The following is a 26,132-nucleotide window of genomic DNA, read 5'->3' on the forward strand; positions in this document are numbered from 1 at the left end:
ATAGGCCGACTGGTTCTTAACTACGCTGCGCCTGTCTGGTCGCCTGGAACCAGTGATTCGCAGTGGACGAAGCTTCAGACCAGCCAAAACACTGCTTTAAAGACCGAGACAGGATGTCTTCTGATGTCACCCATATAACATCTACATAATGAGGCCCAAATGCTGCCTGTTAAGGAGCATAACAAAGTGCTCAGTAAGCAGTTTCTGTTAGGGTATTACCGCAGGCCTCACCCATGCAGACACCTGCTGGAGCCTGAGCCACCTCCCAGGCAAATCAGGAGGCATTTCCTCAACTACGCGGACGAGATCTCAGACAAAACAAACAGACAGTTACTGGATCGGACAGTGTACAGACAGGCCATAAACGACATTCATCGGGAGACTCTCACCACCTTCTTAAGCCCCCGACCCCCGAATGCCGTTATCGAAGTCCAACCACCACCAATCGCAGACGATGAGCTCCAACTTCCCCGAAAGTCCCGCGTAACGTTGGCACAATTACGTTCTGGATATTGTAGCAGGTTTAACTCCTACTTATCCAGAACCGATCCCGACATACTAAACATATGTCCTGTATGTGAAGGCACCCCGCACGACACTAACCACCTTTTCATATGCGCTATTAAACCCACTCATCTAACACCCCTCTCCCTCTCGACCCAACCCGTCGAAACAGCTAGTTGCTTGGGCCTACCGTTAGATGAGCTAGACGAAGACGACCGGTGATAACACTTTACTGACAGGGCAAAGGTATATCTACGACAAAGCATGTTACATTATATTAAATTTTCTTTTAAGTGAGGAGTACAAGAAATGCGACATTATACTGAACCTGAAAAAATTTTCGCCTCCGGTGCTTTTTTATATATTTTCACTGGGATTCGCAATAATGTTAGTAACTTTGGCAATTTTTGGCAAACTATAATGTCTTAATTAATGAAACTGGGTGGAGATGTTAGGGAGGTGTTAAGGGGTTATACGCAGTTATGACTTTCAAAAAAATCGATTTTTTTTTATTGCATTTTTGTAATGTACATATATTCAAAAGTATACGCACGAAATTTGAAGTAGATCTAAGCAATACTTTCGGAGTTATACCTAAATATGTAGAGATGTCTCGGCACGTTTTAAGGTAGGTTGACAGACTTTAAACGTGTTTTTTTCAAAACGGCATTTTTCAAGTCGGTGTACACGATATCTCGAAAACGGCTTGTTTGATCGGTCAACCGTTTTAACTCAATCTTTAAAGATACATTTTCTAGTAATTAATCGTTCCTTTTGTAAATCTGATACTTATTTTCCATTTTATAATCAATTTACGGCCAAATTTTAACGTAAAAATCGAAATCATTTCTTTTAAAAGCTGCCATTTTGTGAAAATTCCCTATTTTGATTAGCCGAACGGTTAATTACTAGATAATCTATATATATAAAAATGAAATGATGTTCGTTTGTCCGCATTTTTTTGGGCCGATACGATGCCAATTTTATTCGTTCTTTTTTCATATTATAGGGATCCACTAGGGGAAGGTTTTTAGCAAAAAAAAATTTCTTTTAAATATTTTCTTCATATAAAAAAAAGAAAAAATCAAAATATTGTCCAAAACAAAACTTGCTCGATTGTTAGATTAAAGTAAGTTTCGAATCGACATTCATTTTATGTGTACAACTTTTTTTGAATTTTTTGTATTTGTATTGTGATACAGAAATGTATTGTATACAGAAATTTCAAATGATTCGAATGAAAAATTTTTTTTTTTTTTTTTTTATCTATATCTATATATATAAATGTGAAAATCTGTCCCTATGTTCGCTTATAACTCGAGAATGGCTGAACGGATTTATCTTATCTTGGTCTTGAATTATTCGTGGAGGTCTAGGGAAGGTTTAAAAGGTGAGAAAAATTCGAATAATTGCCGGGAAAATGGTCAAAACGTGGACCCGGGTAACCTTCAGATGTGTATATACAACATGGGTATCAAATGAAAGCTGTTGGTGAATGCTTTAGTTCAGAGTATTTTTCATGCCGCTCCGTGACTAGGGTCTCGAGATAGAGACCAAAACGTGGACCCTAGAATGTGTTTGTACAATATGAATATCAAATTGAAGCTGTTGGTGAATGCTTTAGTACAGAGTATTTTTCATGCCGCTCCGTGACTGGGGTCTCGAGATATAGGTCAAAACGTGGGCCCGGGTAACCTTCGGATGTGTATATACAATATGGGTATCAAATGGAAGCTGTTGGTGAATGCTTTAGTTCAGAGTATTTTTCATGCCGCTCCGTGACTAGGGTCCCGAGATAGAGACCAACACGTGGACCCTAGAATGTGTTTGTACAATATGGATATCAATTGGAAGCTGTTGGTGAATGCTTTAGTACAGAGTATTTCTCATGCCGCTCCGTGACTGGGGTCTCGAGATATAGGTCAAAACGTGGACCCGGGTAACCTTCGGATGTGTATATACAATATGGGTATCAAATGGAAGCTGTTGGTGAATGCTTTAGTTCAGAGTATTTTTCATGCCGCTCCGTGACTAGGGTTTCGAGATAGAGACCAACACGTGGACCCTAGAATGTGTTTGTACAATATGGATATCAATTGGAAGCTGTTGGTGAATGCTTTAGTGCAGTGTATTTTTCATGCCGCTCCGTGACTAGGGTCTCGAGATATAGGTCAAAACGTGGACCCGGGTAACCTTCATATGTGTATGTACAATATGGGTATCAAATGGAAGCTGTTAGTGAATGCTTTAGTTCAGAGTATTTTCCATGCCGCTCCGTGACTAGGGTCTCGAGATAGAGACCAAAACATGGAGCCTAGAATGTGTTTGTACAATATGGATGTCAAATTGAAGCTGTTGGTGAATGCTTTAGTTCAGAGTATTTTTCATGCCGCTCCGTGACTAGGGTCTCGAGATAGAGACCAAAACGTGGTATTGAATAAATAAATAAATAGTATGAGAATAAAGAAATAAATAATATGAAAACCATATCTTTTCTGTTCTAAACCATATCTATTCTATTTTAGTGTGCCCAGCGAAGCGGGCCGGGTTTGCTAGTATGTATATAAATGTGAAAATCTGTCCCTATATTCGCTTAAAACTCGCGAACGGGCTCACTTATCCAAACCAAATTTTTAGGCTTTGTTTGGACTATTCAGTAGATGGTTTGTGTTTTAAAATTTTAAGAATCGGATACCAGGGTCTCGAGAAATAGGCCAAAACGTGAACCCGGGTAACCCTAGGATGTGTTTGTACAATATGGGTAGCAAATGGAAGCTGCTGATGATTCTATAGTATAGAGTATTTTTGATGCCGCTCCGTGGCTAGGGTCTCGAGATATCGCCCAAAATGTGGACCCCGATAACTTAAGGATGCGTTCGTACAATATGGGTAGCAAATGGGAGCTGTGGATGATTTCTATAGTATAGAGTATTTTTATACCGTTCCGTGACTAGGGTCTCGAGATATAATCCAAAACGTGGACCCGGGTAACCCTAGGATGTGTTTGTACAATATGGGTAGCAAATGGAAGCTGCTCCTGATTCTATAGTATAGAGTATTTTTGATGCCGCTCCGTGGCTAGGGTCTCGAGATATCGCCCAAAATGTGGACCCCGATAACTTAAGGATGTGTTCGTACAATATGGGTAGCAAATGGAAGCTGTTGATGATTTCTATAGTATAGAGTATTTTTCATACCGTTCCGTGACTAGGGTCTCGAGATATAATCCAAAACGTGGACCCGGGTAACCCTAGGATGTGTTTGTACAATATGGGTAGCAAATGGAAGCTGCTGATGATTCTATAGTATAGAGTATTTTTAATGCCCCTCCGTAACTAGGGTCTCGAGATATAGACCAAAACGTGGACCTGGATAACCCTAAGATGTGTTTGAACCGGTACCTTACCTGTATATAGGTGACCACCACAATCAAATTTTAAAAAAGTACAGAAAAGGCTATTGTGACATCTTTAGAAAGTATGTTGAATGAAAAAAATCAACTAATTCAACTGTTTAAACATTTTACGAGTTCTATAAAGAAAACTTAATATGAAAAATTTCTTGCGATATAAAACAAACATTTTATGTATGGTGGTGCGAAGCCCACTGGGTGATGCTAGTCTAAAATATTAACAAAATTTGTTTGTTTTTTTAATTTCAGATAATCCAATCCTGAGTTACGATGTACACCGTAAATCGTCTTTTTTTTAAGGAGGTTCCAGAAATCGCCTGCAGCGCGCTCTATAATCAACATTTTCATAAATAAAAAAATTTGTTACGTTCTTGATGGATGCTTTTATAACCGCCAAAAATTTTCAAATTAAAATATTCTGAAGTTTCTTGAGGATAAATCCTTGACAACCCGTCTTTTATTTGCTTCATAACTGCGTATAACCCCTTAAGGAACAATCTTTATAACGGGAAATATTTAGTATAATGTCTGTCGCTGTGAAAAAAAAAGGTTAAAAGGGGGCGATAGAGGGGTTTACCCCATCTCAAAACTGAAAACCGCACCTGCCGGAGGCTTGTAGTTTTTAAGTAATTTAATGTTAAAGTTCTGTAATTTAAAAAAGTTGGTGTTGCCATACACCTGAAATAAAAACGAAGTTCGTACGCAGGGATGTTCAGTGGAAGGTTCATTGTAAAACTGCAGTGTTTTTTGCTGTAATTTAAAATTGAGAAATTTTTTTTGAAAATAAAAACATACAACTCATTTAAACTTAAAAGCAATGATATTAAGCGTATCACAAAAAATAATAAAGTAATTGAAAGCCAAAAATTACATTATATAAGTGTATTGTATTGCTTCGATCAGTTTTACAAAAGGGTCCTCAAGCATAGAACTTTTTTTCGCATGGGCGGCGTTCGGCCGCGCTTCAAAAAAATAACCCTCATCAGTTCAACTCCGGTTACGCAATCCACGGTATTTTTGCGCAGAATTGCTTTTCGCGCAAGCGGCCTTCGGTCGCGCTTCAAAAAAATAACCCTCTCTCTTACTCTCCGGCTACGCAATCCACAGTATTTTTGCGTATAAATCTTTTTCGCATGGGCCGCGCTTCAAAAAAATAACCCTCATCAGTCCAACTCCGGCTACGCAATCCACGGTATTTTTGCGTAGAACTCCTTTCCGCGTGGGCGGCCTTCGGTTACTGAGGTGTTAAGGAACACTCTTTATAACTCCAAATTATTCGGGAAATAATGGCCCCTATTATGAGTTGGATTCGATCTTCGATATTCGATGGTTGTCGAAGATCGAAAATCGAATGTCAATTTGGTATTATGAGCGGTGCAACTCTGTCGAAATTTTCGTTGTATACCGAATTTAGAGTCGAATGCAATTTTGCTTTCGATTGTGTAGTGAATTGTGGGAAAATTTGTTAAAATGTAAGTAAAATTGTTTGCGATTATTTATTGTTTTATAATAACCAAATAATAAGCATATACTAATTTTGTTAATTTTATGCAGGTCGAAAGTCATGAGTACCAAATACCAATTAGAAAGGCTGGTTGCATTAATGGAAGATAATCCACAATTCGCAAAAGGAATTTGCACAAAAGTTCACGCAGAAAAAAATGGGAGGAGCTTACAACGGAGCTGAATTGATTGGAACCACCTGTTAGAACGGCAGCAAAATGGATTAAGGTTATTAATGGTTTTTTTTTTGTGATGTTTGTAGAAATACATGTTTATTTTCCCTTGGCAGGTATGGGCTGACGAATGACGAAATTTGAATAAAGAAAATTTATAACAAAAATAAAAAAGAAACTAGGGCGTAAAGGTTTTTATGTAATACTTTTTAGTTTTTTCCATAATATTCTAAGAATTTCATTTCTTATGTTTTCTGCTTCTCCATTATTTGACTCCACTTCAATATCTCCAGCATCATCGTTGAGGGTCTCATCGGATAACTCTTCATCCGGAAATTGAACTTTGTAAAGCAGACAACTGTTGTGCAAAGCTGCGCACACATTAATAATTTGTGTTGCTTTGTTTGGAGAATAGTGGAGAGCTCTTGCCTGCAACAAACATCTAAATCGGGTTTTCAAGACTGCAATTGTTCTCTCAATGGTACTTCTCGCTTTAGCATGTTGTTTATTGTATGCCCTTTCACGAAAAATAATTTTTTTGACTTTTAAAAATGTTGTTAAAGATTTTCAATACAACCGCCTTTTCTTTTATTTTGATTTGCTGTATCAGCTGAGAAAAAATTATCTATTGTAAATGCGTCGAGCGATCGAAATTCACAATAGTCCTATTCATTAGCGAATGAGCACCATAATACCAAATGAAAATCCGTTCGATCAGCACTTTCGACTACAGTCGAAGATCGAATGTTGCTCATAATAAGGGTCAATATTTTCGTAATTATTTGCCTTCAAAGTGTCCTCGGGAACTTCACTATAGATTGGCAGATTACAATATATATTTTTTTACACATCACTAAATATACACTCCCACGCGTGTTTTGACTTATTTATATCCTTATATTCGAATTATTTTCATTAAAATTAAATGCAAATGCATTTATCCATATAATCACTTTCCAATTTTAAAGGCGAATAAGAAAATTGGACTGACAACAGTATGGTGTTGGCGGATGCCTGCAAATAAAAACAAACAAAAATATGAACAACAATGAAGTATTTGAGTTTAGTGTTAATGATGGGGATGGGGGTTATTGTGCCTCCTTTCTACACACACGCATAAGACGTTTTAATTTTGGGTCCAATGGTCTTAACACGGAAAGGAGTTCTACGCAAAAATACTATGGATTGCGTAGCCGGAGTTGGACTAATGAGGGTTATTTTTCTGAAAGAAAACGAGTTTTTTTATAAAGACAACTAAAACCACCTATTTATTTTGCAAACATGATAACCGAATTTTTGGGGAGAAAATCCTATAAACCGTAATTTTTGGTTTTTAATTACTTTATTATTTTTTGTGATACCTTTAATATGATTGCTTTAAGTTTCGATGAGTTCAATAATTGCATAACATTATACAGTCAATCGAACTGTTTTTATTTTAAATTACCTGCTGTAACGCTTTTTTTTATGTTTATATTTTCAAACATGTTTCTCAATTTTAAATTACATCAAAATATACTGCAGATTTATAGTACAATCAACCCTCTATTGAACATCTCTGCATACGAATACATATTTCAAGTGTATGGCAACACCAACTTTTCGCTAAATTACACAACTTTAACATTAAATTACTTAAAAACTTTACAGTCCGTGAGCCAGGGGCTAATTTTTGTCAGTTAATTCCTCTGAGTCGATAATTCGTAAAATGCCTCAGATAGTTGCATTGCAAGCGTTGTAAACGTAAGCTGCGGCTCCGAGGGTGGGTTTAGCAGTGGTAGCCGCCCACGCACGTAAAAAAAACACATTTTTAGTTGTTGTTGTGTTTTTAACAGTAATGGTAGCCCTGTCAGTGTAGGGCATATCACCGGTCGCCTTCGTCTAGCTCATCTAGGGGTAGGCCCAGGAAACATGCTGTTTCGACAGAATGGGTCCAGAGGGAGAGGGGTGTTAGATGAGTCGGTTTAAGGGGCATGTGAAGAGGTGGTTAGTGTCGTGCGGGGTACCTTCACATGCCGGACATGTGTTTGGAATGTCGGGGTCAATTCTGGATATGTAGGAGTTTAACCTGCTACAGTATCCAGAACGTAGTTGTGCCAGTGTTACACGAGTCTCACGGGGAAGCTGGAGCTCTTCGTCTGCAATAGGCGGTGGTTGGACTCCGATTACGGCATTCACAGGACGTGAGTTCATGAGGGTGGTGACGGTGGTGACGGTGGTGACGGTCTCCCGGTGGATGTCGTTTATTGACTGTCTAAATACTGTCCGGTCCAGTAGGTTGCGGTCAGTTTTGTCCTGGATTTCGTCAGCGTAGTCTAAAAGGTGTATCCTGACGTGCCTGGGAGGCGGTTCAGGCTCGAGCAGGTGTCTGCAAGGGTGAAACCTACGGTAACATCCAAGCAGGAACTGCTTACTGAGCAGTTTTTTATGCTCCACTACTGGGAGCATTTGTGCCTCGTTATGCAGGTGTTGAATGCGGGACATCAGGAGGCAACCGGTCGCTGTCCGAATGGCGGTATTTTGACATGTCTGTAGCTTTATCCACTGCGTGTCACTAATTCCAGGCGACCAGACAGGCGCAGCAACAGTTCTTTGTCTTTGCCCCAAGTGCTGCCGGCAAGCGATTTGAGGCCCTTGTTGCGATTTTGGACTTTAGCGGCAATTGCGGTTGTGTGCGCAGAGAAAGAGAGCAAGCTGTCAGAGGTTACACCCAAAATTTTTGGGTTGTTTACCGTCGGAATTGGTGTGTCGTCGACTTTTACCTTAAGGGACAGCTTGACCTCCTTTGTCCAGGTGGTAAAGAGGGTCGCCATGGACTTAGGGAAAGATGGGGATTTCTCGCAGTGAAAAAGCGAGAAAGGTCGGTGAGATAGTTGTTCACTTTGGAACACAGGCCATCGATGTCTTTGCCCAACGCCATTATCGTACAGTCGTCAGCGTATGAGACTCACTCTGGTCGTTGGGGGAGCTTCAAGATGTAGAAGTTGAAGAGCAAGGGAGAAAGGACACCACCCTGCGGTACACCCTGCTTCATCTTCCTCTGCTTTGATGTTTGATTTCCAAAAATCACTGACGTGTGACGACCGCTCAGGTAGTTTGCGGACCACCTCTTCACTGACACCGACACTCCCGAATGATAAATATCATCTAGTAGCGTGGAATGGCTGATTGTGTCGAAAGCCCTTTTCAGGTCCAACGCTACTAGGACAGTCCTCTCATAGGGGCGGTTTTGGTTAAGACCGCGATTTATCTGGGCGTTTATGGCGGTAAGTGCAGTGGTGGTGCTATGCACTCGTCAGAAGTCGTGCTGATGTGGGGTTGGGACCAGGTGTGTCGTGAAGAGCGGGAGTAGGAGGGCTTTAAGTGTCTTCACTACTGGGGAAAGGAGAGTTATCGGCCGATAAAATTCCCCTTGGTTGGCGGGCTTCCCAGGTTTCAGTAGTGGGGCCACTCTCCCTGCTTTCCACTTGTCAGGGATGATGAGAGTGGCCAGGGACAGATTGAAGACCCTTGTAAGAAATCCTACTCCCAGAGGTCCCAGATGCTTCAGCATCAACGCGTTTAAACCGTCAGGACCAATGGCTTTCGATGATTTCGACTTGTTGATGGCCCCCTGAACCTCATCACCGGAGAAAGTAAGTGGCGCACTGTCGTTCGTCAGTTTGTGCAGCCTTCTGGAGGCACGACGCTTGGTTCTGTCGCCCGGAGGATGCAGTATAAAAATCCGGCTTAAATAGCTCGCACATCTCTTCCGGTCCGACGAAGTGCAACCGTTGAAGGTGATAGCCACCTTGTCGTTGTGCTTCGTCGGGCTCGACAGGACCTAACGGTGGACCAGAGCTTACTCACCCCTGAGGTGAGATTACAGGTCTTCAGGTCCTCAACCTATTTAGTCCGCTTGTGTTGATTTACCAGTTGCCGGATCTCCATATTGAGATCCCTTATGCGGGGATCCCCGGGATCGACCTGGAGTAGGTGGTCACGCTCTTTTGCTATGCTGGCTGCTTCGGGTGGGAAATGGGGACGAATGTCCTTAAAACTTCCAGCTGGAATGAAGCGAGCCGCAGCAGCTGTGAGCACCTTGCGGAATGCGCGTTCGCCAACGCGCACATCAGTGGGGATGGGAAGAGCGGCGAAGGTGTCCTCGCTGAATTCCGTGAAGCCGGCCCAATTATCTTTTTTAAAGTTAAAGTAGGACCGGTGATTCGCGGAAACAAAGTCGGCAGGTCTCTCAATCGAGACGATAATCGGCAAATGGTCTGATGCAAGCGATAGCATAGGTCGCCACGTTATGCTATTTATCAGACCCGCGCTAGCTATTGTTAGGTCAGGCGAGCTGCTGCAATTGCCCACTACCCAGGTGGGGGCGTCGTCGTTCACTGTGCTGAAGTTGCTGTCCCCTACGATCATTTGGCAGGCTTGAATGCCAAAGATCGTGATGCGCATTGAAGTCACCTACCACCAATCAGTTTTCACCTCTGATGAGCGCACCTATATCAGGGTCATATCCTGCCGGGCAGCAGGTGACAGGGGGATATAAATGTTATAAATTTCGAGCTCGGAATCGCCTGTCCGGACAGCTATGCCTTGACATTCTAAGATGCTGAGACTGCGGTCGATGCCTTCATCGATGAGACGACACGGCGCTGTGTGGTGAACTATAAACGCTAGGCCACCACCATTGTCTCGCTCGCGATCGAGTCGGTGCACGTTATAGCCATCCCTGGTGATCAGAGATGACCTAGCGTGTAGTTTGGTTTCTTGGACCGCAGCTATTTTAATACTGTACCGGCTCATAAAGTCAACTATCTCGTCGACCTTACTCGTGAGTCCGTTGCAGTTAAATTGTAGAAGCTTGAAGCTTCTCGGTAAAGTCTGTATAACTCGGCGGGTGAGGGACGCGTGGGGTTGTCTACGTTGGACCTGCTGCGCAATCTGCTGTGGTTGTTGCCGCCTGATGGTGGTGGGCGGCCGCGCCTCCGGCGGCGGTAGCGGGTGCAGAGCTCTGCAGTAAGGGGCAACGTAGGCAGTTGTCCACTCACGGGTGGTGTGCAGGCCGGAACATCTCCGAAAGTGGCATCAGCCATTGCCAGAATTACATTGGACTGATGCCAGATTCCGAGGTATTACGGTCTGACACACGGAACAGACTGTGCGGGGGACCAGGAGCTGCTGGTTTGTCCCCGCGCTGGGGTTAAAGCAGGAAGGAAGGGGAGGGGTTGAGTCGGGGGAGTTGTGTTGCTCCGATAGGCTCGCCACCGTGGAGGTGTGGGCTGTGGTGGCGGTTGGTAGTGCCGACCTATCAGGGGGAGTAATAGCCGTGGAGGCATCAGACGCCTGCTGGCGGGAGCAACACGTGGCCACATACCGTGTGGACCACTCCCTGTGTGTCTTAAGGCCTGAACAGGTCTTGAGGTGGCTCCACCCGTTGCACTTGTTACACCTAACCGAGGTGGAGTTCGGGTAAAGCCGTTTGTGGCAGACGCAGTAATAGAATACTTCTGGCCTAGGGTTGGATTCGATTCCAGCCCTGAGGAGAAGCATTTGGAGCTGGATTGCTGCGAGGATTTGCTCCTGTGACGTAAGGGGTGGGGTGATATACGGTTCACTAGACAGGGCTAGTATACTGGGGCGGCAGCCCTTGGTCGGGAAAAACCCGAGTCATTCCGGTAATGTAATATAGAACCGGCTGCCATGGGAATGGCTGCCATGGGAATGTCAGTCAATAAAAATATTTTTAGTCATTTACTCCCGATTAAAAAATTGATCAAATTAAAGTTAGACTAATATTTTAAAGAAATTAAATTGTCAGCTAATTATAAAGTGGTGGATTATACGTCAGCTGGTCACACAAATATGAAAAAAATATATATGTTTTCAGTGACTTCCTTCCAAAGGAAAATTTATCAGATGATTGTTTATATATTGTTTTTAATAAATAAATAAGTCAGTTGGTTATATGTAGGTGGAATGTGTGTCAGCTGATGCCCTGAATGTGTAACGTAGGAGCTAGTCGGAAACATTTTTAGCCTAAGTAAATGTATCAGCTGACGAGTTTTCCCCCAACATACTACGAGCTGATTTGCTTTATTACTTACAGGATCATTTCAACAATCCGCACAAAATTTTTTTTTTTTAATGCGCAAACTGAAATGTATAATTTTATGGGAATGTTACGATTAAATCAAATTTTTTCTGGGAACTTTCCGAATCTTAAGAATAGAAATAAATAAATAGTTGGCTAAGCAAGTCAATTAATTTATAATTTTTCACTATTAAAATTATTAATGTTTAAGATTTAATACAAAAAGTTATTTAATTATGTTTGGTAATTTAGTCATTTTCGCTTCTGCTCATCTCAGTTTCTTCTCTTTCTGACTCACTGTCAGAGCTGTTTTCCACCATGTCTTCATTATCGCCATCTGTTTAAAAAATACCAACTTTAAAGAAACACTTGTACAGATTCATAAGAATCGGTAAAAATTTGATTTAATCGAAACATTCCCATAAAATTATACATTTCAGTTTGCGCATTAAATGTAATGATGAATAACTTTAAGAACGTCATTCCTCCCGAAAAAAAAATTTGTGCGGATTGTTGAAATGATCCTGTAAGTAATAAAGCAAATCAGCTCGTAGTATGTTGGGGGAAAACTCGTCAGCTGATACATTTACTTAGGCTAAAAATGTTTCCGACTAGCTCCTACGTTACACATTCAGGGCATCAGCTGACACATATTCCACCTACATATAGCCAACTGACTTATTTATTTATTAAAAACAATACATAAACTATCATCTGATGAACTCTCCTTTGGGAGAAAATCACTGAAAATATATATATTTTTTTCATATTTGTGTGACCAGCTAACGTAGGTAGGTAGGTTTGGCAGCCGTATCGCACATAGAGACAACGATGCCACTTAGACCACGGAATGGGTCCGTTGTGAGCCGCGGGGGCTGGGCTACATTTCCCCTTCCATATTGAACCATCCTGAGCTTTTGACAAAGCGTAAAAGGTTGTTGATACCTAAAGTGTATAGATTATCTATGTTCGTTAAGAAGTAGGATTTTAAAAATCGGTTTCTGCTTCTGGATAGAACCGGGCATGTGCAAAAAAGGTGTTGATTTGTTTCCAATTCCTCCTCATTTCTGCAGCTACGACAGAAATCATGCGTGTATACGCCTAATCTCTTTGCATGATTTCCTATGAGACAATGTCCTGTGAGGGCCCCTACTAAGGTCCTGATTTGAAGTCTACTCAGTCTTATAATACTCTTGGACAGACGTAGATTAAGCCTTGGCCATGTTTGCCTAGCAATTTCACAGGTGTTAGCGCTAATCCATCTCTGATTTGCAGAGTTGATTAGTGCGTCCTTAATGAGAAGCTTACAAGTTGCGAGAGGTATCTCCATAAAATTACTTATGTCTGGCAAACAGGTACCTTCTCTTGCAAGTTGGTCGGCCCTACAGTTCCCTGGTATATCTCTGTGGCCTGGAACCCAGCACAAGATTATACGATATTGTTTGGCCATATCATTTAGAGATTGGCGACAACGTAAGACACTCCTTGATGTTGTTTGGAATGCATCCAGGGCTCGTAGGGCAGCTTGGCTGTCTGATAGAATGCAGATATCCGTTGATGATATTCTGTTTATCTTTAGCCATTTTAAGGCTTCATGAATAGCGTTTATTTCCGCTTGAAAAACACTACAGTGATCCGGTAATTTAAAGGATTCACTAATAGAAAGCTCTTCGCAAAATAACCCTGATCCTACACCGGTATCCATTTTAGACCCGTCCGTGTAGATCTTAACGGGTGTGTTGGGTGTTGGATCTTCTTCAAACCATTCCAGTCTAGAAGGGATTTTCACTAGGAAATTCCTTTCGAAGCAGAGAATGGGAGGATGATAATCGCAGACACTGGGTATATCCGTGTAGGAGTCTAAGATGGTCGAATGTCCCTGTGTGACAGTCTTCCATTGTGAGCTCGCTTTGAGCCTTACAGCGGAGCAGGCCGCTAAGTATTTGCAGAAGAGATCTAGGGGTGGCAGATGTAGTATGATATCCAAAGCCATGGATGGCGAGGTTTTCATGACGCCACATATTGCTAATTCCGCTGATCTCTGCACCTTATTCAATAAATTAGAATAGGTTTTTTTCTGCATAGCACACCACCAGACAACATTTCCATATAGAAGAATGGGTCTGACGACAGCAGTGTAAAGCCAATGAGCAACCTTAGGTTTAATTCCCCAGGTCTTACCTAAAGCTCTCTTACAGGCATAAAAAGCTAGGTTCGCTTTCCTGACTCTTTCTAAGATGTTTGACTTCCAAGTCAGTTTCCTATCTATGATTAGTCCCAAGTACTTGGTTTCTTTCGAAATCACAAGAGCTTCCCCCTTGAGTATAATTGGACTTAGTTGAGGGATTTTGTGTTTCCTAGTGAACAATATAAGTTGTGTTTTGTCTGGGTTAACTCCTAGACCACACTTTCCTGCCCACCTAGAAAGTATATCTAGAGCATTTTGTATTAGGTCTCTTAATGTAGATACAAATTTACCAGAGACAGCAATAACAACATCGTCGGCGTAAGCTATCACCTTACAGCCCACCGATTCCAGTATTAACAGAAGTTTATTTACAACTGCGTTCCATAGAAACGGTGAGAGGACTCCGCCTTGCGGTGTACCTCTACTTACCAATCTCCTGAGCACCGATTCTCCTAGTCCCGCTTCAATGATTCTGCTATTTAGCATTTTGCCAATGAAGCCTACCAAGCCCGGTTCTACCCCAAGATCAGTGAGTGCTGCAGTAATTGCCCCCCCCTTCAACATTGTTAAAGGCCCCTTCAATATCAAGGAAAGCGGCTAAAGTAAATTCCTGTTTGTGCAGTGAACTCTCTGCCGTGTAAATAAGGTTATGTAGAGCTGTCTCTACCGATTTCCCTTTCGTGTCGGCATGTTGTGACGTAAAGATAAGATTTCTATCTATAGTTAGGCTTAAGTGAAATTCTATCAACCTCTCCAAAGTTTTCAATAGGAAGGAGGAGAGAGATATCGGTCTTAAGTCTTTTGGATGGGTATGTGAGTTTCTACCAGCTTTTGGAATGAAAACAATTTTGACTTGTCTCCACTTCAGAGGTATATGACCGTAGAGAAAGCAACCTTTGAAGATTGCTAGTAGTCCGTGTGCTAGATATCCGGCGGCCTTTTGCAGTTCCACCGGGTAAATGCCATCTGGGCCCGGTGATGTAAAAGGTTTGAAACTTTCAATCGCCCATAAGAGCCGATCCTCAGATAAAGCATCTATTCTGACTTCACGACATTGTGCTGTATCTTCCATGTCCATGCCCAGTAATGTCTGAGCAGCCTGGAAAATGAGTGTCGAGTAAAAGTTCTAGAGACTCTTTACTGGTTGTAGTGAAAGTACCATCACTTTTCTGTAGCAGTTCCCAATTTTGAGGGCTTCCTGCTAAAATCTTACGAAGTCTGGAGGCCTCAGTTGCCCCCTCAACCTCTTCACAAAAGGATTTCCAAGATTGCCTTTGGGCAATTCTGATTTCCTTCTTGTAGATTCTCAGAGCATCTTTATAGCCTTTCCAATCTTCATCGAGACGTGTTTTCTTTGCCTCATTAAAAGCGCTTCTGCTTGTTTTTTGAAGCTCGCTTAGCTCAACCGTCCACAACTTAGGCTTGGGTTTACCCCTCAGTCTTCTTATGGGACAGGCTACCGCCAAGGCAGCATTCATGTTGTAGGTAATCTTGTCAACCAAATTTTCTAGTCCTTCTATGCTTTGTGGCACCGCTGATGGACATGTTCCTAGGGTAGCCCCGATACAATCTATATACCTTTCCCAGTCTGTTTTCCTGATATTTCTACCAGGCTTAGGTTTCGGTAGATTTTTGCTAACCTCAAACGAGATATATCTATGATCAGAAAAGGAATGTTCTTCCAAAACTTTCCAGTTCCTAATTCTGTTAATAACGGAGTCAAAAGCAAAAGTAGCGTTTAACACTTCCTGTCTATTACGAATGACAAAAGTAGGTTTATTACCTTTATTGCAAATCTGTAGTTAGGTACTATCAGATAGTCAAAGAGACACTCACCTCTAGCGTTAGTATCAGTGCTGCCCCATATCTCGTGATGCGCATTTACATCCGCACCAATGATTAGCTTTGCGCCAAGCTTCTGCGCCTGCGCTACCAGATCTTTGAATATTGATCTCGGTAGCTCCTCGTGGTCATGTGCGAGGTAACAGGAAGATAGCCACATCCGTTCATTTCCCGACTCCAGGCTAATGGTCAATTGATCGGTGTCGCTGTAATTAGAGAGCATGAAAGCATTTATCCCTTTTCTTATTAGTACGCACGCTCTAGGGTTACCTTTCTTGCGAGCATACATCAGTTTATATTTTTTAGTCCTTAGTCCGCACACAAGTCCATGTGATACCCATGGTTCTTGAATCAGGACAATATGATGTCCACCTTTGGCCAGGTGGATTATGAGGTTGGCGGACGCAACCTTTGAGTGGTGAAGGTTAATCTGACGTATAATACACCACTTTATAATTAGCTGACAGTCATCGACTAACACTCGCTTCGTTCGGACTCGTTCCCAAAGTGCTCGTGCGGTTGATAATTTTCTCGTGTGTTAAGTGCTATACGCATTATTACACTTATTCATAAAATCAAATATCAAATACCTTTTTTTTTCACTTGATCGTTCAATAACCTACAAGTAATTAGTGTAGTATTTATCAATGAACTTTCCACCCCCCCTTGTGGGGAACAGGTTTAGTGTATTGCAAGACTGCGATACGCTGACCAGCCCCAAAACTAAACGTAAAAAAAATCAAACAAAAGAAAAGAATTCTACTTATTTGGATTTCCCTGAATTGCCAACCATAAATGTAAACCACCTACAGCCCAAATTTATTGTCATAAAATCCACGGAAAATGACAAGCCATTAGCTAACTTCAGTGTATTTGCTAAAAAAAAGGCATTGGACTCGATCAGTACTGAGGTCCAATCGGTAAATATTCTCCGTGATGGCAATCTCCTTGTTTTAACTAAAAATCAAAAAGTGGCTGAGAAATTTATTCATACGACGGTTTTTGGTGGCTTGTGCAAAGTTTCAATCTCGTATCATCAAAACCTTAACTGCACTAAAGGCACTATATTTGATAAAAATCTAATTCCTACTCCAGAATCAGAAATACTAGAGGATTTGAAAAGTCAGGGTGTAGTTAGCGTATATAAATTCGCAAAGAAAACTAATAACAAATTAGTATACACGGGGTCTATTTTGCTTACTTTTAACCTTTATACGGTTCCCAAGGTCATTGATATAGCATGGTACAAACTCGGAGTGAGGGAATATTTTCCTAATCGCATGCGATGCAAAAGTTGCCAAAAGCTAGGCCATACACTCAAGCATTGCAACAACAACCCTATTTGTTCGGTTTGTAATCTTCCCCCACACACTCCTTCCAGCTGCACTCGCACTATGTGTGCAAACTGTCTGGGGCCGCACCCTTCATCCGCCAACTCATGTCCAATATTCCAACAACAAAAAGAGATTTTGAGAATTAAAACACAGAATAAGTGCAGTATGCTTGAAGCACGACGCACTTTTAAGCAAAATAACCCTCTCAATTGTGAGATTTCTTACGCCACTGTTACTGCTCTAAACTCTAATTTAAACAACAAAGAAACTAACAATTTAAACTACAGAACCAGTTCTGTGCCCACCCTTTCACTTCTCTCTAATCTATCCCTACCCTATGCTAATCACACTCCAACTACTGACCTTAAACGTACGCCTGACTTACACGCTTCACTAGAAGACAACAACACTGATACTAAAGCTACTGATACCACTGTTAATTCTATTCATCAACACATCTCAGAAACCTCCTCTAATCCCTCCTCCCCAGTTTCAACTATCAACCCTCAAACCAACAATAACCAACAAATAAATACTGCTACTGTTATACATAATTCGTTTTCTCTTAATAAAAACAACAACAATACTGTACTGTCAAGCACATCTCCACCACATTTCTCATCTAATCCACTTTCTCATATTTTCTCTCAACTTACCGAAGATCAACCAACAACACCGAATACACATTCTACAAATCTCACTCAAAATTCAACTTCAATGAACTCTTAACTCACTATTCAGAGTACATTAAGTGTACTTTTTGAATTAGTGTCTTAGCTAATTTCTCTTCCAATAATTGATGCTGAACATTCTTCAATGGAATATTCATGGCTATTATAATAACTACTCAAATTTAGAAATATTAATTAAAGAGCAATCCCCTAAGATAATTTGTCTCCAAGAGACTCACTGCAAATACGGCTCAACTCCAATATTACCTAAGCAATATAATGGACATTTTCACAACTTTAGTAATAATACTACTGCTAAGCAGGGTACAGCTTTGTTGATACACAAAAGCATTCCATATAATCTTATAAACTTCAATTCAAACTTATCTATTGTCGCCGCCGAAATTAAATTAAAACTCAAATTCACCATTATTTCTATTTATATTGCTCCACAACAAAATATCTTAGCGTCTGATCCTCGAAACATACTAAATGTAGTTAATGGCCCAGTGATAATAGTTAGTGATCTGAATGCTTGGAGCCCTCTTTGGGGCTCACCAAATCATAACACAAAAGGCATAGTCATTGAAGACTTTATCTTATCATCTAATCTCTCTGTTCTTAATGATGGATCGCCCACTCACCACAGTACCCACAACTCTCTAACGCACATTGATGTATCTCTATGTTCCTCTCGAATTGTTCCTATGTGCAATTGGTACACCATTAACGACTTACATAACAGTGACCATTTCCCTACCATAACTTCTGTCACAGTAGATCTTTATACTTCTCATCGTACTATTCCACTGTTCTTCACAAAACGGTCTAATTGGCCACTATTTCAGAATAAAATTCTAGACTTATCTATTTTATACCCCCCTAATGTTAATATTAACTGCGAAGCTGCTCTCATTAAAAAGATAATACGCACAGCAGCTAACGAATCGATTCCCTGTACCACTCGCAAAAAATTTATCAGGACTGTTCCATGGTGGTCACCCGAGTTAAAATCTTTAAGAAACGCTAAACAGAGTGCTTGGCGAGCCTACAGGAAAACCTCCTCTTATATTGACCTAATATCATATAAAAAAGCTAATTCTTTATTTACTAAAGCCAAAAAAACTGCTAAACTGCAGAGTTTTGCAGATTTCACCAAAAAAATCAACCCTAATACTTCCATATCACTGATTTGGCAAAGCGTTCGTAAATTAGTTGGTACGTACAGACCTTCTATTATTCATCTAGTGGAATCATCTTCTACTATAGTCACTGACCCAAAAGACATCGCAGAAACTTTTACTAAGCACTGGTCCTCTACTTCTAACGATTTAAATTTCTCTTCAGCTTTCCGTGCAGCTAAAAACACAATTCTTAGTCAATCTCCAAATTTTACTTCTAATCGCAAATCCAATATGATCGACTCTCCTTTCCTACTTACGGAACTAGAAAGCTGCCTAAAGTCATTTACCGGAACTACCCCAGGCCATGATAAAATTTCCTACCCAATGTTAGTTAATTTACCAACTGTCTTTAAAAAACGTCTTCTTAATCTTTTCAACAACATTTTTGACACGGGTGTTATTCCCCACTCCTTTAAAATGGCGACTGTCGTCCCGGTAAAAAAACCAAATAAAGATCTTAATCAGCTAGATTCCTATCGTCCTATATCCCTGCTCCCCTGCATCAGTAAACTTCAAGAAAAAATGGTTTCCAAAAGGCTAATTTGGTTTTTAACTTCTACAAAGTCACTTTCTCCTAATCAATTCGGTTTCCGTTCAGGGTCAAGTACAATGGGACCACTATATTACATTGATCATTTAATTTCAAAAAACTTTTCATCTAAAAATCATCTCTCTATACTGTCAATTGATTTTGAGAAAGCGTTCGATAGAGTGGGAATACACATTGTGCTTAATAAGCTACTTGAACTCAAAATAGGCCCTAAAATGTACAATTACATTAAATCTTTTCTAACGGCACGGTCCATATGTAGCCGAGTTAACAATATACAGTCTTCTATTCATCCACTTTCTAATGGTATACCGCAGGGCTCCCCCCTTTCAACTACATTATTCTTGATTGCTTTCGACGCCCTCAGCAAAATACTTCGCGCCCAAAAGGATATCAACCATTGCTTCTATGCAGACGATTTATACCTCACATGCAACAGCAGGGACTCGAAAGATACACTTACGCATTTTACAGAAGCTTTATCATCGATAATCAACTGGTCGGATAACTCTGGAGCGAAACTCTCACTTGAAAAGTGCAGGCATCTACACGTGTGTCGGAAACGTTTTTGTGACCCCATCTCAATAAACATCAACAACTTTTCTATAGAAAATATTAATCAACTTAAAATACTAGGTTTAATTTTTGACTCTAAGCATAATTTTAAGGAACATTGTAGTTATTTAAGAAGTAGTCTAGCTGCCAGACTTAACCTCATAAAATACCTTTCCTCTAACAAAAGCCAGATACATACTAATACCCTCCTCAATATAGCCCAACTAACCTTAATTTCAAAAATTGACTATGGGCTCGCAATTTATGGCAACTGCGCAAAATCACATTTATCACTCATCAAAGGTCCTTATCAAGCAGCTATAAGATCAAGTCTCAGAGCGTTCAGGACTATACCCATCGAAAATTTGTTGGCGGAAAGTGGTTGTCTCACTATTGAAGATCGGATTGATTACATTAGATGCCGTCAAATTCCAGTTATCTATTCAACAAGCAACTCAATTTTATCCAAAGAGATAACTTTATTAAGACGACGGAAACGCAGCATGAAACTCTCATCCGCTCTGACTTGTATACTTGATGTGGTTTCTAAATCAAACATCACATCTTTACCTTCTCCTACCTGGAAGCAACCTCCGTGGTTAATGCAAGACAAATCTTTCCTCAACGAACTCACACTTCATGCGAAACAAAGCACTAACGTAGTACTCTATAGACAGTTATACTGGCAAATTACTGATCCATTTTTACAGCAAGGTTGGCAAATATTATTCACTGATGGATCTAAATCTATTCATGGTACATCTTTCGCGGTTGTTGACGTGATTGGTAAAATACTAGCGCAAGGCATCTTACCCACAGTTGCAACGGCTTTTGACGCAGAAGTGCAAGGCATTTTGTCTGCTCTGCTTCTAGTTAAATCATCAAAAGATAAATTCATTGTATGCACAGACAGTCTTTCAGTGTTTGAAGCCACTAAATCAGCAAGCAACTCATCTGAACCAATTTCTACCATAAAAGAGCTCATCATCCAACTAGACAAAAGAGTAAAATTGATGTGGATTCCTGGACACGCTGGCATTAAAGGAAATGAGCACGCAGAGAAAGCAGCCAAATTAGCTTCAAAAGCCCCATTAGTAACTTTTATGCCTTTTTCGAGGAAAGATGTGGCAAAAATAATTTCTAAATTTGTATACCAACGATGCGCTATACAATGGGCAAATTATTCTCACCCTTACAAGTCATACAACCCTAACAGAACTGCAGTCAGACTCCCAACCACTACAACCACAGCCATGAACAAATGTTTTATTCGCCTTAGATTGGGTCACACTAATCTAACACATGCTCATTTGTTAAATAAGGAATCTCAGCCAACATGTAAATTTTGCCTCAGTGCTTACTTAACTATTCCCCATATTCTCAAAGATTGCCCCCTCCTCGCTAAATCCAGAACTATTTCCTTTTCCAATCTCAACCCCTTTGAACTATTAACATACCCAGAAGAAAAAAATATTAAACTAATATTTGAGTTTTGTAAAAACATACATATTCATAAGTTAATTTAATCTTTCCTGTAATATATATACATTCTAAGCCGATAGCCCTGGCAGCTAGTGCTTAATTAATTATAATTTTAATTGTAATTAATTTAAATAATAAATAAATAAATAAATAATTAGCTGACAATTTAATTTGTTTAAAATATTAGTCTAACTTTAATTTGATCAATTTTTTAATCGGGAGTAAAGGACTAAATATAATTTTTTTTTACGTGCGTGGGCGGCTACCACTGTTCAACCCACCCTCGAAGCCGCAGCTGACGTTTACAACGCTTTATAATGCAACTATCTGAGGCATTTTACAAATTATCGACTGAGAGGAACTTGGTCGTGAAAACCTGTCGCTGGCTTACGGACTATTAACCCTCCAGGGGGTGCGGTTTTTTAAAGCAGGTTACATTATACTAAATTTTTCCTAATATTTTTTTTAATTGATTTGACTGCATATCTTTGATAAAATATTATTTTGTAGTGTTATATATAAATCCTGCAATATAAAGTAATTGACCGTCTAACACTTTATAAAAATATGCACTTTCAATAGAGTGGCAATATTAAGCATCATTCAATTAATTTTTCCTTTGTCACGCAAATATTTTTATTAACAATAACATTTACCGAGTTGAAAATATAATAATAAATAAATAATTGGCGTGTTCATGCTGTTAAATGTATGGAGTAGCTCCTCGTCCTATTTGTGTCCTGTGTCTTGATGTTGTGCCACAAATAGAGGGACTTACAGCTTTAACCCGATTCCGAATGGGAAATGGTTTTTCATGAGGATTTTCGTGACAGAAATGCACTCAGAGGTTTGCTATTACCTGCACTATCGCGTCCGACTACGGCGGACGCTATGTTGATGAAAATATAGTTCAAGTATATGGCTACGACTCCATAAGATGTCCCGTTCTGTTTTTTTTCGTGAAGAATATTAAGGATTTTCCAATGAAACTCACAGGAAATCTTGGTTTACTGTCTATTTTGCTAAAACTGGCACCAATACTATTTAATTAATACAAGTTTTTAAGCTATTTGTTTGTAAAATTTGTATTTTATCTTCACCAAATTTTGATATAAGTGCACTTATCACGTTTATTTTAATCATTATTACAACTGTGTACCATACACACACGTTTCAAATACTTTCTATTTATATATACTATCAATTAACAATTTAAATTACATTTATAAATTGCAAAACTACTGAAGTGCCAGCCGAATTAACAATAACTAAAAAGTATGCCTCATATATGTATGTGCTGCCAGACCCAAAGAAAAAAATTCAATGCAAATAATAATAAAGCAACATGAGCATAAATGACACGTGGGAACAAAGTTTCCATATTATATTTTCTGTTAGAATGAATAGATAGGGATTTACAACCTGTAAAAATATATGTTGACTTTATATACATACATGTAAATACAATATGAATATCATTTTTGAGAAAAAGCAAAACATCAACTTCCCGTAAAAATATTGCCTGAAGCGGAGCCGGTGTTGGACAATATATATATATATATAATTGGCGCGCACACCCGTTTTGGGTGTTTGGCCGAGCTTCTCCTCCTATTTGTGGTGTGCGTCTTGATGTTGTTCCACAAATGGAGCGACCTACAGTTTTAAGCCGACTCCGAACGGCAGATATTTTTATGAGGAGCTTTTTCATGGCAGAAATACACTCGGGGGTTTGCCATTGCCTGCCGAGGGGCGACCGCTATTAGAAAAATGTTGGCGTAGGTGTTGGACAAATGTAGGTTATTTTTCTGAAGCGTGCAAAGGAGTTTTACTTAAAAACAATTTTTTATTTTTAATATTAAGATATTAATAATATAGTAAAAAGTTGGAAAAACGTCGCGCGTTTTATTCCAAATTTTCGCCTGCCGCGCTATAGCTTTAAATAAAACATATGTATATATGTATCAAACGTAATATACAGTGAGTCACAGTCAAAGTGAGCCACCAATTCCTTGAAGATATTTGTTTAAACAACTTTTGTAAATACTTTCAAACACCCTTTATTTTTTGTCAACTTTATCAAGTGAGCATGGTTGTGTAATCTAACTGTATTTTTTCTGTTTGTTTGCTGCCGAAGTAAGAGTAATAATGAAGAACAAAAACAAACGCACAAACTAACGTCACACTCAAAGTGAGCCACCTAACATTGTTTCTTTTAAAATTACGGTATATGTATTTTTGGATATTAATTTTCGCTTGCATCTTATTCTTATATTACGTTTCCACCGCAGCCGGAGTTTGGGTTCTCTGCCGCTATCGTGTTCTTAGCGCAAACACCAAACAAAACACCTGTCAAATCCCATACAAAATTAAAACACAACTCCATACCTAAACCCACTTTTCAAAGCGTGTTTTGTTGGGTTTGCATCTAATTTAATTATTAAGTGGTGGCAATGTTGCTCATTTTCCTCATTTATTATTGCATTCTTATCGAAACATGGCAACAATGATTGCAATTTGTCAATATGACATTTGATTGACGCACCGGCTATCCATTTGGTGAATCTTGCTCAAACGACTGTTATATATATCAAACAACAGGTAAAACACCGAGTGTTAAGCGAATAGAGGCTACTGGTGATGCGCCAATTCCGCAATATGGGCCGGGAATAGTTTTACACGAACATTATTTATATACGGTTGGGGGAACAACTGGCTATGATTACTCTTGTGATGTGCATCGCTTAAATTTGCGCACACGAGTGTGGGAATGCGTATATACATATCTGTCGTCCAGATATACGCGAAGATCCCGAGGGTCGTTATCGTCACGAAGTTGTCTACGGGCAATACATATATGTGCTGGGTGGTGGTACATCGAATTTAGTGTATGATTTACAACGCATCCCTGCATTTAATTTAATTACAAACCGATGGGAATATTTCGTCACATTACCCGATCGAACATCACAAACAAATCTAACAATCGAGCGACAAAATTCCGGATATCCAAACCCACGAAAGTGCTTTTCCTGCGTACAGCACACGAAATCGAATGGTGAGGTCGAAGCATTCATTACGGGAGGCTTGCAGGTGCGTAATAATTAAATTTAGTATTATTAAATTATATTTGAAGTTGGATATCCCTTTTCCATTTGCAGGCCGATCAAGTATATTTTTCAGATATATGGAGATTAAATTTTACTACTAAGCAATGGACACTTATAAAAACAGCCTCTCTACCAAAAGCTTTGTACTTCCATGCCGCAGCGCACAGTCAAAATGGTTGTATGTACATATTCGGTGGTATTGAATATGATGGAAAACGTATACGACGGTGCAATGACCTTTATAAAATGTGGATGACCATACCATTATTAAGTGAAATTTGCTGGGAGGCAGTGTTACATTACAGACCAAATCTCAAATTGAATGGCCACTCACAGCTGCTTAAAATGGGCATACCATTGCGCTTTGCACAGAGATTGTGGCATTCTTCAAAAGCCAAATGATTATACAATAAATGAAGAGATATATGGTATGGTATGTCATGTAACGAGCAATAAGAAGCGACAATTTTTATGTTTCATTCTAGACATAAAAGCATAATTATTGTTTGCTAACCATTTAGGAATGACATAGTTTCATATGGAAGAAATGGAACCAAAAGAATAAACATAATAAAATTAGACATTAATAAAGAGTAAAAATGAAAAAAGGTAATTAATATGAAAATAAGAGTAATTATTTTTATACGCTACATATGTGTACGAGCAGTTGTGGCGATTTTTTTTACAATATGGTTCATACACTGTCAATGGATGCTCAGATCACGAATTCTAGAAAATTGTATCATAAGAGTGGAAGCAGGATCAAGTGGCCAATCGGGCAACCAGATGAACACCAAATTTAAAAGGATAATAGTCTGCCGTCTGATTTAAAGTTCGTATCCATGAGTCTATGCATAATTAAATTCGCTTTTTCCAGATTAACGATATAAACAAATTATTTTCAATAAAGAAAAGATACCAAGTTTTTAAATCAAGGCGGCAGTAATGTGCTAAATAGAGATTGACCTCGAATGCCTGCAGTTTTTTTCTGCATACAGAGCAATTGCCACGCGCTTTTTTAGTGAAATCGGGTTTCGATAGTTCGTTTTTCTTTTGGCTATTTTTTCAAGTTTGCTGCACAATTTTTCAAAGCAGGATCTTTCCATTCGGAAATTATCTTTGAAAAACTTGTCCCCATTACTCTGGCAGTCTACTTCCCAAAAGGTACTGGAATGTTTAAAAAATATACATGTACATTATACACAAATAATTTATCATAAATCTGTTTACCATACCAAAGACCATACACTTTGCGAACGCATTAAATTGGCAGCAACGCTTAAAATTATTTTATTTTCCCTTAACCTTTTTTTTAAATAATATGTGACCAACTCACTATCAATTATTTTAAAATAAAATGATAAAATCAACATAACAAATTGAATTTTATGCACCATTTTATAATTTTATCAATTTTTATAATTCTTATTTCACAATGTCAACAAAAGACAGTTCAAACACAATTTCTCCCAAACTTCTGGTGGAAACAGTTGACAGTTCTCCCAAACACAACTCCTGCAAACACGGTGTTTGCTTTTGGTG

At 39.5% G+C, this 26,132-nt stretch overlaps 1 protein-coding gene, 1 long non-coding RNA gene and 1 pseudogene across 2 annotated transcripts; 1 reads left to right on the forward strand and 2 right to left on the reverse strand.

Annotated features, from left to right (window-relative positions):
- Positions 1-1,722: 1,722 nt before the first annotated feature.
- On the reverse strand, positions 1,723-22,867 carry LOC128869141 (uncharacterized). Its single transcript, XR_008455204.1, has 4 exons — positions 22,343-22,867; positions 15,978-16,326; positions 15,702-15,913; positions 1,723-6,606 (listed from the first exon to the last, which is right to left on the reverse strand). It is a non-coding gene; the product is annotated as an uncharacterized LOC128869141 (long non-coding RNA).
- On the reverse strand, positions 9,287-10,663 carry LOC128869140 (uncharacterized). Its single transcript, XM_054111636.1, has one exon. The coding sequence runs from the start codon at positions 10,036-10,038 to the stop codon at positions 9,478-9,480; it is 561 nt and encodes a 186-aa protein (XP_053967611.1). The 5' UTR covers positions 10,039-10,663; the 3' UTR covers positions 9,287-9,477.
- A 1,153-nt stretch (positions 22,868-24,020) lies between the features above and the next one.
- On the forward strand, positions 24,021-25,525 carry LOC128869339 (kelch domain-containing protein 10 homolog; annotated as a pseudogene).
- Positions 25,526-26,132: the final 607 nt, after the last annotated feature.

This window comes from Anastrepha ludens, chromosome X (genome assembly GCF_028408465.1).
Source record: "Anastrepha ludens isolate Willacy chromosome X, idAnaLude1.1, whole genome shotgun sequence".
NCBI classification, from domain to species: Eukaryota; Metazoa; Arthropoda; class Insecta; order Diptera; family Tephritidae; genus Anastrepha; species Anastrepha ludens.